General features: G+C 40.1%; 1 protein-coding gene across 1 annotated transcript; it reads left to right on the forward strand.

The window, feature by feature from the left end:
* The first annotated feature begins 149 nt into the window (after positions 1-149).
* vegfba (vascular endothelial growth factor Ba) lies at positions 150-15729 on the forward strand. Its single transcript, XM_010739189.3, has 8 exons — positions 150-1389; positions 5560-5611; positions 5700-5896; positions 6004-6077; positions 6171-6200; positions 9498-9581; positions 10997-11248; positions 11739-15729. Exons 1-8 carry the CDS (start codon positions 1312-1314, stop codon positions 11758-11760), a joined length of 789 nt encoding a protein of 262 aa, XP_010737491.3. The 5' UTR covers positions 150-1311; the 3' UTR covers positions 11761-15729.
* The last annotated feature ends 4880 nt before the right edge of the window (positions 15730-20609 follow it).

Here is a 20609-nt window from a genome sequence, read left to right on the forward strand (position 1 = left end):
AGACAACTTCCTAAGAAATTGCATCCAAATCAATAATAATAAAAAAAAAGATACTGAGAAAAACTGAGCATGTGTGCAGCAAGTTTTTGCATTTTTTTTCTTAAAAGGCGACTTGAATGGTTAATCTATTATCAAAGCTTGCAGATTCATGTTCTGTTTTGTTGATTCATCAAAAAATCTGCCGATTATTTTACCTCTTTGAGTGCAAAAATCAGCAGTAGAATTCAAACTAATGCCTAGATTTCCAGAAATAATATCCAGGACATGCTTCAGTGTCCTCAGTGGCTGTTACAATCCAGTTCCCCACCTGTAAAAAGGTCCCAGGATGCTCTCGACCATCCACTTTGGGACCAATATAGAGGCAGCACCTGTATTCAGTGCGCCTGTCCTGTTTGGAAAAAGTTGGCAGCGCAATGGTTACGCTCTCAAGGGCAAAGGAGAAAACCAATCACCATACCTTTCCAGACCTCTCTGCCTGCAGACTGCTGCTCTACCAGCTCTGTTGGAGCTGTGCTGCCATGTCAGTGGAGGATGTTATTGTAGTCTTATTTATAAAGGGATAAAAATAAAAATAAAAAAACGGGAAGATGCGCCTGAAGGGGAAACGTCACATTTTCATGGGGAGCGACAGTGTGAGACTGTGACCGAGCAAGGGAGCGGAATATGCGGCACTGTCCCCCTCTGCACGTCGGATCCTTGCCGGATAAAACGTCTTATAACCGGATGATGTGATTTCTTTTTATTTTCAGCCACACTGAGGATTTTATGATCGCACCACGTTTCAGCGGGAATCTGGATGTTCCTCCAGTCACGTCAACCTCGCCGGACCCTGAGACCGGTTTCATGGGATCAGGACCAACAGACTGACGATGCCCTGAAATAATACAGGGAGGCATCACTCACAGTTTAAGGTTATGAAACCACGCTTAGATATTAAATTATTACTTGAGAGTGGTATATTTTCTGTCTGTACTGGAGGGAGCGTTGTTTTAATTTTGAGCCTGCTCCAGTGTCTCAATAATTGAAAAAAATATCAAACTATCATTAGAGTTCAGGTTGGAATCTATAGTTCAGACATATAATTTAGTCTCAAACACAACAAGATAAAGTTTTTATTCCAGCCCTGAGGATGCCACCCTGGGTGTCCTTTCAGGAAGGAGAGACTGGAGAATGAAAGCGTGATTTCCTGCGTCTTTAATCGGACGTTTTGCTCCTACAAGCCACCTTTATTTTCATTTCTTTTTTCTTTTTCTTTTTTTTTTTGGATTGGTCCAAAAATATTTTTTGCGTGCCCCTTCGGACTCCTGCACAATGGGGATTATGCTTCAAGTTATTCTAGGAATGTTTCAATTCCTGCTGCTCACCAGAATACCGACTTCCCATGCCAAGGTATGTATTTAACCTCAAAAGACTGCATGTCTGAAAGTGGCCAGCCTGCCATCAGCTATGAGCTTATAAAGCTTATATTGGTGCTCATTAGCATAATAGCTCTGTTAAATGAGAACATGTGGGACTTTAAGCTTTGTGGAAGTTATCCCCTAGGTCAATGACACCTGTCACCTCAGGTCCACTGACAGGAAAATTCACTATAAAATCCCTGTATGATGTTATGGTTTGTTTGTGGTTGCTTAACAGTGACTTTATAGTGACATTGTGGTGTTTATTGACTTAACTCACTATCAAGATTTCTGATAGTAAGGCACCTTGTACAGACTTAATAAGCTGTAATAAATAATTTACCAAAGCTTTATATAAGCCATTTTTATGAACAACTTTTGGGTTGCCAGGTTGTGCAAAATCCTTATCTAACATGGCACTTTGTCTTCATTAATAATACTGAAATTAAAGGAAGAGTTTGTCACTTTGGGAAGTATGGCTTATTCTTAATGTTTGTTATAAGTTTGATTAGAAGAAAGCACTCTGGTAAGCTTAATTTAGAGTACTAACAAAATCTGGATATAGTGTTAGAGGCATGGCGTCCATTCTTATGGAAACTGCTCAGTTGGCCAAAAAAAAAGTTTGATTTCTGGATATAAAAGTACCTGAATCTTTCACATTCTGGGTTAACCCTCCGCTAACTTGGATGGGCATAACAGGATTTAATCATGCAGCTCTTCTAGACTTTACAAATGTTATCAGACTGAATGGATCAAATGAGTCATTGCACACTGAAAAAACTCTATCCACTGTTTTAAAGCCACTTCTTTCACAATATAAGTTTACAGGGGGAAGTGCATCACGTGATGGACGTCACTATGTCCAACTGGCTTCAAAGCTAGTCTTCTTCCTGGAGTCTACGATGGTTGCTTGGCAACTATAGCTCTCTAAGAAATGCTAGCAAGCTGGCTATGTTAACGATAATCACCATAAAATGTTGAATTGTGATTTTTTACACACACCTTTTCATGAGGTTTAGGAAAATACAGTATAACGTTTTAATCATAGAGCTTTAGAGTTGCTCAAAGACATCATTTTGAGGATGACAGAGCCCAGCTAGCTGGTTTTTTAGCTTGTGTGCTAAGCTATGCTAACCGGCTGCAGGCAGTCGCTTCACATTTGCAGGACATATTCGAGATCATGGGTATCAATCTTCTCATCTACCTCGACTGCATTACCCAAAATGTTTTGAATTATTCCTTCAACTGAGTCCACGATGAACTAAAGTGCTAGCTAAAAAGAAGAAGGCTGTCATTGTTGTTATTAATGGCGTATAAGCACTAGTAAATGAGTTATCAAACATTAATCAAGAACTAATCATTATTATAATTTGTGGGTTCTGTTTTCAATTACAGACATCATAGATAGATATAGATATTCAATTAGATATCCAGCTAGCAAGCTGGAAAAGGACAATGATTGATATATATGGTTGATAGATGACTTTTGTAAACTGACTAATAGGACATTCGACCAATCATTTCAGCTCTAAAGCCATGAACAAACACTTATACATGGTTATAAAGGGTGCCTTGTTACAAAGTGGTACCAGTAATCCTTTAGGTTCTTGGAGTTTTGCTTTGTGTTATTTTTAAACAGGGTCATCATTCATAAGAAATGATAAAATGTACTCGATGTGACATATGTGCTCATTTCTCACGCACACACCCAGTGGCAGCGGCAGCAGCAGACACATGAACATGGGGAAACTTGCAAGTGCTGTGTTTTTTTATTTATGTCTGGAGACTTATATCAGGAACAGGCAGTGCTCTGCAAGGGTGTGGGATCCAGCCCTGACTTTGTGCAGCTCTGTCTGTGTGTTTTAGTGATGTATCATCCCAGACACTACATGACACACCAACAGGCCTCATCACCTGCTCACAGCTGTTGTCTCTCACCTGAGGCTCTTTGCTTTCATGCTGCCTGCTTCTCTGACAGCTTTATCTGGAAAAGGGGTCATCCTGTTTCTTCCTCTTGTGATGTAGCTCAGTGTGTGAGAGATGGTGTGTAGGACACACATACACTTGGTCCATCTGTATAGTGTGCTCTGGGACTGGCTGGGAGTTAGACAGTAGACAGATATCAATACCAGTGCAGATGGCACTGTGATGTGAGTGTGTCTGAGCCAGCTCCTTGCAGATATGGCTGCCAAAAGGATGTAATCTTATCCTTGTCTCAAAAACTGATACAGCAAAGACACACTTACTTAAGCTCACATCCTGCCAGTCACAAAATGGCCTCAGTCCCAGCTTAGCTCACAATCAATGTGGGCCAAACCTGTGTGTGTGTGTGTGTGTGTGTGTGTGTGTGTGTGTGTGTGTGTGTGTGTGTGTGTGAGAGAGAGAGTGGGTGGGTGGGTGGGTAGAAGGGGGTGGAGCAGTTAAAAGGGGCAACTGGACAAAGTCTACATTCCCTTACAAGTGGCCTTGGTCTTCACACACACACAGAAGTCCAATAACAGCAGTGTGTGAAGCTATAAAGCTGAGTTTCTCTTTCTGTGGTAGGTAAAATACAACAAGTCCTATATTCAAAATCCTACTTAAGCATAATTAAAAATTTCAAAAGTAAATGTCCACTGTGACAGATATAATATTAAACATTATGTCCATGTGTCAGCACCAATTTTTATTGTCAGAGCTGCTCAAAGCAAATTTGCTTTATCTGCACTCAGTACATTAGTCAGTGGTTCCCAACATGGAGCTCAGGCCCCTCCAAATGGTTACCAAATAAATCTGAGGGCTTGTGAGATTTGTGCTGTTACTTGTGAAATATTCCTGCAGTCTTTAATGAAACCATCTGAGAAGAGACAATGACTCATAAACATCTGAAACATGTCAGAGGCCCTAGTTACTCGCTGCTTTTATTTTGAAGGGGGTCACAAGCAAACAGGTTGGCAACCACTGGGTTAATACGGTATATGAGGTTATTATGTGTTTCCCTTTAAAATTTTGTTAAGTGGTAGTATAAGGTGTTTAGTCAAGCACTTAAAACTGCACTTGAGTACTTGAAGAAATGTGTTTAGTTTCTCTCCCCCTGTGATGTTTTTTTCCCTCCTAGAGGTGACCACAAGGAGCTTTATGTGAGAGTAAACTGCATCTGGACAACACGAAAAACAACTGAAAGAAAATATTATATTTACAAAACTGCTCCCTTCAGCTCTTCAAATCCCTTCAACACCCTGACCGTAACAGTGGCTGATATTCTCACTATCTACCACTGCGTTACTACTGAAAGTGTCTCAAATGTCATAATCAGGTGATAGTCTTGAGGGCAAAGGTAGCAGGTACACCTCAAGGACAGAGACACGCAGTCATAGACATTTTCAGTGACGTCTGCACATTAAATACTGTAATTTATAACAGAGCCTAAACTGAGGCATGTTTGATTTAGTTGTCATCTAAAGCAGTTTTCACTTTCACCATGTATTAATGAGCTTTTCATGTTCAGATGGCAGATGTGAAGTACTGTGGTGTTCATTAACAGGAAATACTTTGATCTGCCGACATGCATCAGCAGTTTTTTTTTCTTTACAGGTTTACAACCGTGTCAAACGAGAGGTTGTGTGCATTAGCTCAATAACAGCAGATATATGCACACTTTGCACACATTACACTGTCTGACACATTTGTAAACTTAATTCATTAAGAAATATACATGTGATGGCAATCTTTGTATTTCATGTGCCTATCATCTTTACTCACTTCCTAATATGACTTATTCGTGACTAAAATCTTACTTTAGTTTAAATTTCATCTCTTTTTTTCATCGATCAATTTCAGTTTTTCATGTTTTTCATGCTAGGTGTTTCCATTTCAAAATATTTGATAAATTCATTTTGTTTTTTTAGGCTGACATGATTATATATTGCATATGTTCATAGTATAAATCACAGGAATAAGCTTCAAACACATTAAGCCTATTTTAAGGATAGTAAAGTGTTGTTTTTGCCCACATTTTGACTGTTTCTTCCACTTTCCCACATTTTTGTGTCGAGTTTTTGCTACAACTCATCTTGACCCTGATGTGCTGAATGCTTTCTAACGGGTCAACCTGACCTGGAAACTCTAAATTTATTGAAACAGTGAAACACTTTTCACAATAAGTTTTTATTTCTCCCTCCAGCTTGCTCACTGGCGGCCGGCAGACTCCCCAAAATCCAGAGAAGGTCGAGAAGGTACGTCCCTTGTTCCTACAAAGAGTCCTTCTCTGTCCTGGCCTTCATAAATGAAATCATTGTGACTGTAGTGATTTGTCTCCACCAGTGCGGCGGTGGTTAGAGGTTTATTCGAGGAGTGGCTGTGAGCCTCGAGACACTCTGGTGGAGGTGTGGCGGGAGTTGCCAGAGGAGACGCACCATCTCTTTGTCCCATCCTGTGTGTCGGTGAGGCGATGTGGTGGCTGCTGTGCAGACGAGGCCCTGGAGTGTGTTCCTTCACTCACACACACACTGACCATGGAGGTATACACCGAGACAAGCACTAAATCCCTACCTGCCTAGAACAGTAGATTATTAATGAAAACACTGAGAGGATGTTTGCAGTTTAATTTATTCTGATCTGTGTGCAGCTGATGAGAACCTCCTTCATGAAACATGAGCTCATTGAGCTGCCCTTCGTCGAGCACAGCCAGTGTGAGTGCAGGTAATAAAACACACTTTGAATGTCTGTTTATGTGCAGTATCCTTGTAGTTTATGCACTTTTATACTGACACCATCTATTTTATCTGTGTGCAGATTAAAAGAACATTTAACACCAACTACAAGGTAACATTTCACTTCTTCTTCTCGTCTGTTCATGTTTAATTGCGTGTGAGTGAGCTGCTGTCGTAAAATCTCATGTTCCAGCGTCTCTAATGACTTTATAAAACCCTGTCTGTGCAGCCATGTCCTCTAATGATGCTCTTATAATTCTGCTGCTGATGTTACTGATGAGGAGGAGGTTCAGAGAGTTTCAGTTAAAAACAGTTCAGATGAACCCCAAGTGGCCATAAATGTTACACTTATCGACAACTTTTTCCTCATATTTACTGCACACTTTCAAACACCTTGTCGTTTTGGTTTATTCAACATCTCAAGCCCACGTCTCACTTTTTAAATGCAAGAAATGATTAAATGAACCCATGAAACATGCCAGTGTTTGCTTTCCTGACAGTCATCTTGCTCACCCTTCTATAAATGGTGCATTTAAACAGCAAAAGCCCAACATAAAACTAGCAGGATACCAAGTACAATTTAGGTTATACAGGTCAGATACAAGGCTTTTCTGCAGACGACTGTGAAGTGCCTTTAATACAACATCAACAGAGATATGTTTGTTGCAGCTGCATTACCTGACAACAACAAATCTAACTTTAAAAAAAATAAAAATAGGTGGCACAGCAGCCACCACATCGCCTCACCAACACACAGGATGGGACAAAAAGACAGAACATTAACAAATGAACATTAAAAGACAAAACAAACAAAAACCCTCACTAGCAAAACTGTGTACTCTCCTGCATAGGTGTCTATGGTCATCAATTTATACAGTTACAAAATGTATAATTACAGTATGCAATAAAGAAATATTTCACTGAAAAAAAAAAGTTGTTGAGGAGTCATGAGGGTCCCCTCTGTGCTGAGATGTAATCAAGAAATGGCTGCCATATCTGTTTAAACCTGTTTGCCTTCCTCCAACAAATCATATTTTTCTCCATGTATAAAGTGCTAGAGAACTTCAAAACAAGGGGTGAGCTCTTTATTCCAGACCTTAAGGATTACTTTTTTTTTTTTGTAATGACCATGCCATACTGGATCGATAAAGCTCTCCAGTGACTGTCGAGACCAGCCTAAAATGGCTGTTTCTAGGTCAGGAAGAGGATCATGCTGGTAAACATCAGAGTAACAATGAAAGGCTGGTACAGAACCAGAACATATGAGCCAGTGTCCCATCAGATTTAATACAGAGCAGTGATGAGGAGGAGTGTAGTTTAGCACGTGTGTATGACCTTATAGCAGCAGGAGTGTATGTAACTTTATGTCTTTTTGAGATAGTTTTAAATGTCGGGAAACATGGTAATGTGGTAAAGGTGGAATCAAACCAGATACACAAAAACATTCAAGGTGAAAAGTTGTTTATTGTGCCGGTCTGTTTCAAACCAAACAAGTTTGAAGTTTTAGTGGACTTGACACATGATGGAAAACTGTTACAGCCCGTTCAAAATGTCTGACTTTAGCCCAGCTGAAAGTGAAGAGACCTTCTGTTCACGTTTTGTTGGCGGGGCTGAGACTCACAGCTGTAAACTGTGAAAAAATTTCTGTTGGATGTTTGTTTGTGTACTTCATACTGGCAGGTCCAACCAGACAATCACATGATTGCATCTTTAATGTTTATGTCCCCGTGCTTCCTGTTAGGACGTGGACATAAATAAAGGATTCCAATGTATGTGTGTGTGTGTGCATTTCCTTTTACCCAGCTCAGAGCTCATGTTTCTATAAGACTGTTTTCCTTAATCCCTATGTGCACATGTGTACTTTCTTTATGTTTTAGTATAAATGTATGTGAAAGTTTTTGTGTGTGAATATTTGTTTCTGTGTGTTTACGTGTGTGTGCCACTCAGTGAGTTAGCATCTGTGTGACTCTCTCCCAGCATCCCCTGGGACGGCCCGCATCCTGTTGTCACCATAGTGATGATTTTTATCTCCCCTGCCATGTGCTCTCTCACAGACTGACGGAGCAGAGTCACGCATCCCTGATAGTAAATTAGAGCCCCAAAGACAACAACAGCAGCAGCAGCAGCAGCAGCAGCAGAAGCACAGTCTGTTAATAATTTCAGAGCTAAGATGGTTAGCGCTTCCCACATAATTTGATATTGTTTAACATGGTTTGCAGCAGATGGGATTTGAACAGAGAGGGAGGGAAGTTAACTCAGACAGACAAAAAGTAAAGCTGTGGGCAGATGCACTTTGCTGTTCAGGGCACCAGAATATATTAAAACAAATCAGACAGTGTCTCTATAGAGGACTCAAAATGTCCCAAAATACAAAGCTAATAAGCTTCTATGATTTTTTTAGGGAGTGTCTCTCTCCTGATAGCCTGCACGAATCTCAATGTTTTACCCTCTTTTTGTTGATTTTTCAACAAGGCAATGTGATTATAATTATTGACATTTATTGGAGCCTTCTGGTCAGTGATCTGTTCTACACAGTGGTGGAAAAGCAGATTTTTCTTGAGTAAATGTAGCAATACTACTCCCTGTGAAGTACTGATAAAGTAATGTGTAACTAAAATACTCAAGTAAAGTATAAAAACAAGAGTACAGGGCTAAATATACTGGTCCTACAACCTTTAAAATACATTCAGGTATCAAAAGTATTTAAAAATAAATGTATTGTTCTAAATTAGTGAATTTTCTTGTTACCTTTCGGTCTCTGATACTTTAAATGATAATCTCCCTGATGTTGAAACTAAACTATTAATAAGTATATCTTATGAGAGAAATATTAAAAACTCACTGTACTTATGTCACTGTATAATATAACAAGTTAAAAATAATCTAAGTTGGATGAAGTTGCAAAATAAAATCCTGCTAACAGACAAATATCAAAGATGATGTTGGATATTATAAACAAGAGAACGCAGAGTATGTGAAGCTCACTTCGCTCAGACTCCGATGTGAGCTTCCTGTTTTGAAAAGGAGATTTATTATATTTTTTCAAGGCCTAAATGTTTGTTCTAGGACATTAGTTAAAAGCTAAGCTTTTTGTGAAAACAACATTTTGAGATATATCAGGACTTAGGCTGGGGTAGTGTTTAAACATTTTCCAATAATAATGTGCAGATAACAAGTTGTTTTTCTACAATAGAAGCTAACTTTTTAAATGTTAAAAGCAGCTAAACAAGAAGTTAGTCTGAGTAAAATTTGCAAAAAGTCTGATTTAAATCAGAAACTATCTAACTAACTACTAACATTTTTAGCCAACACTCAAGTGAGACATGTTCATTCACTCCGGAGGTGCAGGGAGGCTCGTTTTAATTTGGTTTTAATGTGTGTGACATTTTGTTTTGTCTGATCTGTCCAGGCCCAATCTGAAGCCAGCGAGAAAAGACAAGAAAAAAGAGAGGGGAAAGTCCAGACACAAGACAACTGGAGCCTTTGGAGCTGCGTATGTTGAATAATCAGTACACATATTTGATTTTATAACTCATTTATGGCTTTAATTTTACACCAGTGTCAGTGTGAATGTTTTGATTAGGGGGGGAAAAAATTGGTTATCTGGTCTGCATTATTACTGAAGGACAATTTGTTTTACAGCCACAGCAGTCAAGGTCTTACTCACTAACCCCACACACACACACACACACACACACACACACACACACACACACACACGAACACACGCACAGGAAATCAAGTTCACTCTAACCTCTGTGTTACACTAAGCATAAAAGACTAGTAGGCTTTATAATAGGAACAACACAGTGTGTAGCAACAGCCACTGTTCATATTTACTGTGATCAGATGTATTAATTATATAATTTAGGACTCTATGAAGAACATCAGTTAGAAATATTCAAGGACAAAAGCAACATTTTGAAACTATGAGCTGGTTACACTGTGATCAGAGAGGAACAGGTGAGCTGAGGGCATGTGTGTCTTTCTGCTTCACGTACCATGACTTCATCTGCTTCCCCTCCACTTTGCTGTCAATCATTTCCGGCCTTCAGGGGGCCAGAGGTGGCTCAGTTTGGGTGTGATGTTCCTCAGCACCCATTCATCACTCAGAACAAGCTTTATTCAGACTCTGGCAGGGGTGAAATCTTTGTAATTTGCTTCCAAATGCTACCTCCTCTGCCCATGCCAGCGGCAGGCGTGGTCATCGGGATCTGAATAAAGATGGCCCCTCTCTGCCTCATTAAGTAACTTCATTAAGACTGCCAGCCTCCCGGGAAGACTGAGGCAGGACTAGTTAATGGACCAACTGACGCAGGGAACTTTCTCAGACTCAGAAAGTACCGAGCGTTTAGAGCAGAAAATGAAGGCCTCATAGCCATGGTAACGGACAGAAAGACAGACCGACCAGTAAGCGGAAAAGAGCAGAAAGTTTGTTAGCAGCAAAGGAAACAGTATCCCACGTTAGTCACACATCTCCCACACACACTGCATTGTGTGAGCTCGTTTCAGACTGTGCATGTTTAAACAAGACTTGCATTTTGTTTTTAGCTGTGCGTGTGACGTGGATTAGGATCAGTAGCAGAATAGCTCCAGATACAGCAGACACCACTCTGTCCAAACTGAAATATCTCAACATGGACTCTATCTCAACATGAAATTTATTAAATATTTAAGGTCAACTTAATAGGAAGTCTACACCTTAGATGATTCCCTGACCTCTTTTTTGGCAGCACCGCCATAAGATTGGACATCTGCAGTTATTAAATGGCGTTTCTCAATAGTTATTAGACAGCTTGTCATGAAACTTTTATATAAATTTAAAACTTGCTGTAAGCTCTTGTTATTGGCTTAATGATTAAATTCTGCAGCTAACCACACGGTTCTTTACACCCTTCTTCCATCCAGGACCCATGCTCCTACAACTCTTCTTCCTACAACTCTTCCTCCACCATCACCTCCTCCACCATCACCTCTTCCCACCAGTGTCTCTTCCTCTCCCTCGCCATCTCCCTCTCCGTCGCCATCTCCGAGGCATCGTTGTCGCCCCTGCAGAGGGAGGAAGTGGGCATTGGATGTAACGTCTTGTCAGTGCCACTGCACCATCAAAGCTGAGAGCTGCAGCCGGAAAGATCGCAGGCTCAACCCTCACCGCTGCAGGTCAGACCACAGACACGGGTCTAGGGTATTTAAAAATAGAGCCACAAAAATGTAAGAATTTGGGAATTTAAATGAGGATACATTTTAGCTTTAACTTTTTAAAAAATGTAATCAATGAAGCATCTTGAAATGCATCAGGCTGTGCCTAATATAAACAGACCAGAGCATCTTCCCATTGCTCCTCTGTAATGGTTAACCCAACACCTGTCACAAAATGTAACAATTTCCTCTGCAGGTTTTAGAGATTCTGCAAGTTAGGCAAGGTGATCAGTGGTTTAAGCTTTTGATGCAGTGAGAGAGCTTTGCTGAGAAAGGCTGTAACTCATGTTTAAGTGTCTTTGGGAAAGACAATGAACCCCAAATTGCCCTCAATATGGGTCCATGCCCATATGGGTCCATACAAATTGTATACTCCATCATATGTGTGAGAATCAGACCACCATCTTTCAGACTCAATGCCAAACCTTCTCTCTCTTGTTTATTGTTCCAGGTGTGATGTCATGAGGACTTGATGTGTCCACCCACTTTCTTTTCACCTCCTTGTTTCCACCAATCCCTGCTGATTCATCGCCCACTCTCAGCATCAGTGCCATGGAACATGGAACAGACGCTTGGACATCCAGTACCTCAGGCTGAAGGAAACATTAGCAGAAGCACACACAAGAATCTGTAGCAGCGCTCTTCTAGTCTAGCAACAAGTGCAGCATTACAGCCGGAATATAGATCTACATGTGTGTGTGTATGTGTGTGCAGTTAAACATCTTACCGCCTCCTTGCTTCTGTGGCAAAGCTTCTGTCAGTTCACATGCATGTACAGACATGTAGAGTCACAACACACATCCCATGAGTGGAGGGATGAAAAATGGCAGCATGACGGTGACTTTGAAAGACGTGCTTTGCTGTGGTTTAGACTCAGAGAAGTTCTTTTGGACCGCAGCCGAACTTATAAATACAACAAGAATAACAGACATGAAGTGGATCAGTCTTACGCAGGTGTCCTACACGTTGACGCTTCAGTGGATGTCGTGATTTTGTTTTCCACGCAGCAAACTGCACATGGAGGCAGATTCCAGGGTGACATCAAGGCCGATTTTTGTGCAGAGGATTTAAAAAAAACAACTGCAATAGATTATACATGGCCACATCCACACTCAGACATACCAGGAGAACACAGGACATGCACATGAACTGGCACCCCGGTGTGCATGGACCTATAGTTGAGCTGAATGCTGGGATGCAGTGTATCTGTGTGGTCTCCCCTCTGAAAGACCCAGATGGGTTATCCCTGCAGCTGTTCTCATTCAAAGCGCATGACCACGGGCTGGCTCTCCAAGCCTCTTTCCAGCATTTGTTTAATTTGGGCCTTTTGTCTCCATCTTTCCTCGGCTCCTCGATTCAAAGCAGCCACTTTGCCTCTCTTTGCCTCTCTTTTAGGCAGTGAGGAGAATGACAATAATGAGGCCTGGCGGCTGTCCACTGCTTCACACACACAAACATTCACACATATAATACCAGGAACACAGACAACACTGCAAATGCAGACACACACACACACACACACACACACACACACACACACCGTCCCTCTGTGCTATAGCAAGCACACATACATGTATATGTACACACACATGTAATGTGAAATGAATGCAGGTAGCCATAAGCTTTTGTTGGTGGCACACCAAGTGTGCAGATATATGTCAGTTCTTTATATTTGCAATTTACTGCAAAGTCTTCATTTGATAATGTATTATATGCCTCTGTTTTATATTTTATTATAATTCTGTCGCGTTGATTGAAAAGATATTCTATATTGCAGAGTGTGTCTTTGTTTTGTTTCTGTTCATCTTTAATCCGTCTACATAAAGAGTCACGCTGGGTGGCCGGCTATAAACACACTCGGCATTTAAACCGATACCCAAATGTGTTGAATTTAAACAGAGACGGCTCACACAAGCTGCAGGGAGACTATATACATTATAATGTGTAATTCAAACAATCAGTGGGGCAGTGTTGTCTGCAGCACACAGAAACCAAGCAAAGAGCTGTTCCCAGTGCAGTGAAATGAAAACATAGCTGTTTTTGTTGCACGTTAGAGCCGGGATGGAAAGAGTATTATTCATGTGGAACATAACTTGTTTATATTCTGACTGAATCTCACGGTTTAACTCCATGTTAGTTCATGACTGCTGGGTGGGAACAGCGATTTGAACTGAGACGGTCTCAGAATGGATGATGTCTTGAGCAGCTTGTCAGTCAGCATGACGGGCTAAAGCCAGAGCTCAGAGGCCCCATAATGGCAGGTCATGGAGATCTTTTGTCCTGAGCTAAATTTTACTGAGAACATTTAACCAGTGACGTCTCAGCTCCACGATTCATATTCGTACGCTCCCTGCAGTCCAGAGTCTGAATTGTTTGTGTGTCAGCCTTGAGCAAAAGAACTTTGTTTCAGTGGCCGGTGTGATAAGCTCTGTATTTATACTCTCTTTATACGAGATGAGGTGGTTGTTTTTTTCACGCTCGAGTCCATTGTTCAGTGTTTGTTATTACTGTCAATCAATGCTTCAATCACTACCTCTATATCATAACATATTAATGACCAAGTATTAGAGCATTGTTGTTACTTTCTCTGTGTTATTTCAGACCTCTTTTGTGATAATAATGTGATTTATTTACATTTAGCAATAAGCATAGCAGTGTAGAGGTGTGGAGCTGCAGCAGATCTGTAGTGATCATCACAGGTTTAGAGGAACCTATAGGAGTTTTTCTGTGTGCGTTTTAATAATCTGAAGGGAAGCATTTTTCATATGAGAAGAATAAACTGGTCTCCTCTGAGTACAGACCTAGACACTGTGTGATAATGTGGAACAGGAGATGGTTTCTCAAAGCGTTTGTAACCTCAGTAGTAGTCGTAACAATGTCTGGCTGTAAAGAAATAGTTTGACATTTTGGGAAATACACTTACTTGCTTTCTTGCTGAGAGTCAGAGAAAATTGATACAGCTGTCGTGTTTGTACAGTAAACATGAAGATGAAGCCAGCCATTAGTTATCTTAGCTTAGCATAAACACTGTAAACAAGGGGAAACCGCTTCTAAGGCTCTCTAAAACTCACTAATTCACATCTTTTGTTTAATTTGTAGTGTGAAAATGATAAGTTGTGGTTTTGCATGGGTTATGTGCCAAACTATTTGTTGGCTCTGAATTTTTACAACAGGCAGACACTCCAGGAAGTCACTGCTTTCAGCCAAGATATAGTCCGGCACATAAACTGCAAAGCACAGGAAGGTGTCAGTTTTACACTTTGGCTTTTATATGGTTTTAATATGCCAGATATAGTGAGATTTAGAAGTGCTCATAGGCTGATTTTGTTACTTTTGGACAGAGCCACGCTAACAGTTTCCCTTTGTTTACAGTCTTTATGCTAAGCTAAGCTAACTGGACATACATACATATTGGACATACATGAGAGTGGTGTCAATTTTTTCATATAACTCGAAGCAAGAAAGCGAATAACCATTTTTAAAATTCAATCTGCTCATGTATTAATTTTTCCCAGTTGTTTCTAAGCCTCTATTTCTTAGTAATTTTGTTAACAAGCAAACAAATGTTTTGGGAAACCTAAGCGTGCCTGAACCTCAGTACAGATTGCACTTGTGTTTGAGATTGCAAAGCACATAATGTACATTAGTCCACTGGAAAAATAATAACTTCTGTTGAAGGCAGAGCTGAAGGAGCAAATGAACTCTTGAACTGAAAAGCTCCACTCGTGTAGACTTGTACGACTTATCAAAGACATTCCACCCTAAAAGAGTTGGGGTGCTGAGCTAACTATTTGAGAGCCTACGAGGCTCCGGTTGTTACTTCTTGTGACCAAATTGTGTTTTTATTTAATTTTAAAGTACTAATACTGACAATAACATCATCAGTATCATTTCAGCATAACAACTCTAAGATAATAAAGCTTGGACATATTAATATCCTATTCAAATGTCCTGGTCCTGTGTCAGTATCAAACATCAATGTGCTTTGTATCTGCACAGTCTACATCGTACTGTAAAGGTAGCCCTGTTCTTGCCTCCAGTGTCTCAGCCTATAGAGACCCTTAACTAAACTATATAACATTTTATTATCTCTAATATCCAGCCGTGACCTTGTGCATACTTTAGAGACGTATTAGTAACTTCATTTTAGCTGTACTTTGCAATGAATCTCTTCTCTGCAAATACCTTGTACTACTGTAGCCTATGTATAAAGATTAAAAAAAAACCTACACTCTTTTTTTGCTGCTACACCATTTGTGCCCTATTATGATGTCTTTGTAGAAACAAATGCCATTTTATGTTGTATTAGTATATAAATGCCAATTAATCGATTCAATGTCCACATAAAAGTGTATACTGCATCGTCAAATATATTGAAAATGACACCAGGATACAACCGTGATGTTACAGATGTTATTAAAGGAAATGTCTTATTTTTCGTATAAACCTTTCGTTTTCTTCCTGTCGCTGTTTATCCACACTGCCATGCCCACGTTTTGACCTCATCTCTTTTGTTTTAATCGCTCATTTGAGCGTAATGAAAGGTAAACAGCTTTTGATTACAGTGACACCCTGGGAGTTGGGTACAGAGAAAGTGTGTGTGTGATGTGAGGTGGTGTTATGAGACATAATATTGTTCCCTCTCCTCCTCTTATTTGGACTGCTGAGTCAGAAGCTCGTCGAGTACAAAGGTGTGCAGCCCCACATTGTGTGATGGAAAATTACTAAGCTCTTTTATGAGGCACTTGTACTTTACTCGATACTTTATATGTCTATTACATTACAGAGGCAATTATTGTACTTTTTATTAGTTATTTATTAGTTAGTTAGTTAGTTAGTTGCAAATAAAATACATGACCAGTTCTACTTCATCTTCAGCCTTGACTTTAAATTTGTCAGGTGAAGCATGCAATACATAAAACATAAAGCTATGTAAAACAAATGCTAAACTGCAGATCACCTCAAACAAAATACGTCAAGTGAAAGCACACATTAAACCTGGAGTACATTCAGTCACTCTCATCCAGCCCACGCATCATCACTCACAAATAAAATGTTATGTCTTTCTATAGATTAACCTGCCCAGCTGCATGTAAAATAGTTAAAACCTACTCCACTTTGAGCAGCTACAACATAAAAAGCTGTTCACAAAGTACATTTTTTTTTACTGGTGATGAATATTTTTACAGCATAGGGTTTTAATTCATGTGTCAATTAATTCATTAAAGCAACAATTTGTAATTTATGGAAACACAAAAGTCATCGTTTCACAAATGAACAGTTGGATTCAGGAGCAATAAAATACACGTTTCCTCAGTTCAGTACAATCACACGTTTTCTACTACAGCCTTACTTGGTCTGCTATGACCGTTAGCCTGTGATGCAGATGTTAGCTAATGTTGGCAAGTTTTAACATAAATGAATGGACTCAAGGACTCAATATACTAACAACAACAACCAGAGACTGAATCACATTAGAACAGTTTGATAATGACACTAAGGGAATGTGTGGTGCAGGTGGGGGAGCCAATGGAACTGAACCCTAGTTAGTATTATTGGTAACACCTGTGTTTATTGTACTAGTTCAAGTCAAAAAGTTACAAAAATCCAGAGTTGGCCATAGTGGTGTTACCATGAGGGAGACTGAACAATCTGGATGGTTGAACTGGTCTTTACTGCACCAGGTGCTGATTGGTTGATGAGGCACTGATGTTGAGGTGATTAGGCAGGTGAGAGGGAAACAGGAGGACCACAACCAGCAACACACACCGACAGACAGACAAGCTAGTAGACAGAAGCACAAAAGGAGGAGAAACAACAGGAAAACACAAGGATGGAAGAAAACTTCCTCTTGACATGACGACAAATTGAAAAATTGCAGCCACAATGGCTGCTGTTTAACAAAAAGTTACAGTGTGATGCAAGTGTGAGCATCTCAGAGCCTGGGAGAGGAGACATGAACTGTATATTCTGTGCACAGTGTACCTGTCTGCACTCCTTTGCCGAGCACTGTGCCTTTAATCCTCCTGGCATCGATGACGACTAATATGACGACAAGGATGATGAAAGTGATGATGAAACTTGCTGGCAATGTGATGCTCAGTCCTCACTATCATCCCACATTACAGACTTAAACCAAAGGAAGGTTAATAGGTTAATGCCAGCCTCTTTGTATCACAGTTACTGGCTGTAAATAGACAAGCTTCCCTGACAATATTACCGATGATTGATGGCATGTTTAGCAGCATTTTAAATTGGCCATCATTAGCCTTTACAGAGTGTGAAGAAGGACAGGACATAATGAGAGAGGAGAGGATGCTGCTGCCAACTTATCTGTCTGGAAGGGCATTATGCCAGGACTAAATATAGCTGCAAGATTAGGGAGACAGAGACAGAGAGAGAGAGAGAAGGGAACACAGTGAGTCATTCATCTCAATACAGAGAAGATGCCTTTACTCCAAAATCTCTACACTTGACAGAAACCCCTAAAAATGTGTCATCGTAGTGGTGAATAATGATAATGGAGAGGCAGAAACACTGTCTCTGCTCACATTTTGACAATTTCATGCATTAATTTGACTTTCTATGTGTGCTTTCAACTCTCCCTCCATCCCTCTACACCTCTCACTTCATCCATCTCTCTCTCCCTGTCTCTCTCTCTCTCAGTCTTTGCACTTGTATCAGGACTTCCTGTATTTTTCCACCTTGCTTTCTGTGCGTCCATAGTCGTGTTTTTCTAATAACTCCAGCCATGGTTTCCTCCCTGCTTTTGTAGCAGCAGCTGTGTTGAAGCAGGTACTGGACGCTATCTGGCCTGTAAGTGTGTTTTGTTAGATGATATCAGCACTCCTATGTGTGTGTACGTGTGTGTGTGTGTGTGTGAGAGAGAGAGACAGAGATAAAAGACTGAGAGAGGTCGTGTTCAGTATGTGCAGTGTAAAGAAAAGGCATGTGTGTTTGCTGGTTCTCTGTTAAACTGACAGGAAAGTGAGTCTCTGTGAACACAAAGAACTTTATTTTTTTATTTTACAGGACAAACAAGCAGCGTTATCTCCAACAGAAACATGGATCCACAGGCCTTGTCTGTCTCAGTCCACTGAAGGACATCAACCTTGATAAAAGATTTACAGTTCATGTTACATGGGAAACAGTAGCCTATCTGCAAAGTCAGTGGGTTGGCAGTTTAGTGTGAACATGACAACCTTAATGTTTATCTAAATCCAAATGTTTTGCTCAACTGGCATGAACATAATCAAGTCTAGTTTGCCAGAGGTTGTTGTACAATATCTATAAGTGTAATGATTGAGTATGTAAAAGCCCTGACATAAACGATACTACATGACTTAAAGCTAATCATTGACATTGCTAGGATGCACTAATGCACAGAGGTGCTGTGAGCTAACATGCTGGCGATTAATCATAGTTTAGTGGGTTAGCGTGCCAACATCAGCAGTGACTAGTGAACAGTGAACAGCTGAGGGATTAGTTTGGTCATAAACCAAAGTACAGGACAATAAATATTTTGACCTGATGATGTCTGAGGATGATAAAGTGATTCATCCTCAGGTAAGATAATGTTTGCACCACAGTCTGTGACATTTCACAGCCACAAATGTTAACCTCATGGTGGCACCAAGCGGCAACCTCCATGAATGCAGAACTGCCAAAAACTGCAGTTCCTTAAACGTCCACAAACGTCTCCATAAGCCCCCGTGTTCAAATGTCCAACTTCACAGCAGAAATAAACATGTTTACAGCCTGGTACAAAGAACAGTTTTGGTCTCTATAGCTAATTTCCCCGTTCATGACAACTGTACTGAGGGTGAATTTATATATAACTGACTCGTTCAAATTATGTCAAGGCTTAAAGTTATACAGAATTAACAGCATGAATGCTTTGATTGACAGGTAGGTGCAGTTACAGATAGCTTGTTTGAGCACCCAGGTATCATTCAGCCAGCCTCAGCTCCACTGATGATCCACGTCTTTGACGATTTTTAGATTAGCCGGCAGGCAGCATAGGCAGGACTGCCAACATGGCTGTGCTAGCATGGCTAAAAATAAGAACAATTTAAGAATATATACGATAGACTGGAATATAATTTAACAATTAAATGTAATTCATAGAAGAAGGACAGAGATAAGAGATTCACTTCTGTCCTGACAAGACAAAATGTGACTTGTTTTGTTCAGATTTGAACAGATTAAAACATAAAATAAAGTGTGAAAGGGGAGTGTTTTGGACTATAGTGAGGTATTAAAGGTGAAGGGTGGTGTAGATGAGGTCGATGAAGGGTGAAGGGTGGTTCAGGGCATAGGGGGAGGGTGGAGGGTTGGGTTTTTTGTGGTTGGGGGTCTAGCAGGTAGATAGGCGAGGGCATAGTTGTGGTCTGGGCATGCTCAATCCTGTCAGACGGAGGATGCGGGTACCAGTAGGAGTGAGAGGAGATCAGAGAGCGAGCTGGATGTTATCTCTCTGTCCATACCATACCTGCAGGTCGACTCACCTGATGTAGCAGACAATCACATTCTCCATCTGCTCCCTCCAATTTAATGGTTCATTTCTCTTTGATCTGCATAACATCACTAATGACACATCACGTTTTGCTTGCATCAGTCTGAAGTGACTCATTTTTATCTTAATATTATGATTTAGCATATTACATAACATCACTTTAAAACATTTTATTTAACAATATAATAAACCTTTTTGCCATTTCTGGTCATTTTTTGTTGGAATAATACATTTAAGTTGAAAAAAAGAGAATTTACAAAGTGGTATACAGGATAGATTTAAGATCATGGTAATAGCAATAGTCATTTAAAACATGACAATATAAAAATACAAGACAGTATGATGTAGTATTGTCTGTTAAAGCCCTAAAACCAGTAAAAAACAATCAAGAAGGCCTCACAGGACACTGTGAAGCTTTGGCAATAATAATAATAATAAGTAATAATAATAATAATAATAATAATACATTTTATTTCATAGGTGCCTTTCTGTCACCCAAGGACACCTTACAATAAATAAAAGTAGACAGCAAATAACAAAAACAAACAAAAAAGAACCATAAAAGTATATCAAATTACAAGAATACAACATTAAAAACAGGTTAAAATAGGAAAATGTGTGTTGATGTTCCTTATGACCCCATCCAGGCTAGGAAGCAGTGGTCTATGGGAATCTCTGTGTCAGGTTGTTGCTTTGTATTTTCTTGTTCATGTCACATGAACTACATGTGTGTCGTTGTTCTGTGTGACCGTAAACAGGAGACGTGGCGACCCCTGGCGGCGCCGCGCGGCGCCTGCAGGGATTTTC

Source organism: Larimichthys crocea, chromosome I (assembly GCF_000972845.2).
Source record: "Larimichthys crocea isolate SSNF chromosome I, L_crocea_2.0, whole genome shotgun sequence".
NCBI lineage: Eukaryota > Metazoa > Chordata > Actinopteri > Sciaenidae > Larimichthys > Larimichthys crocea.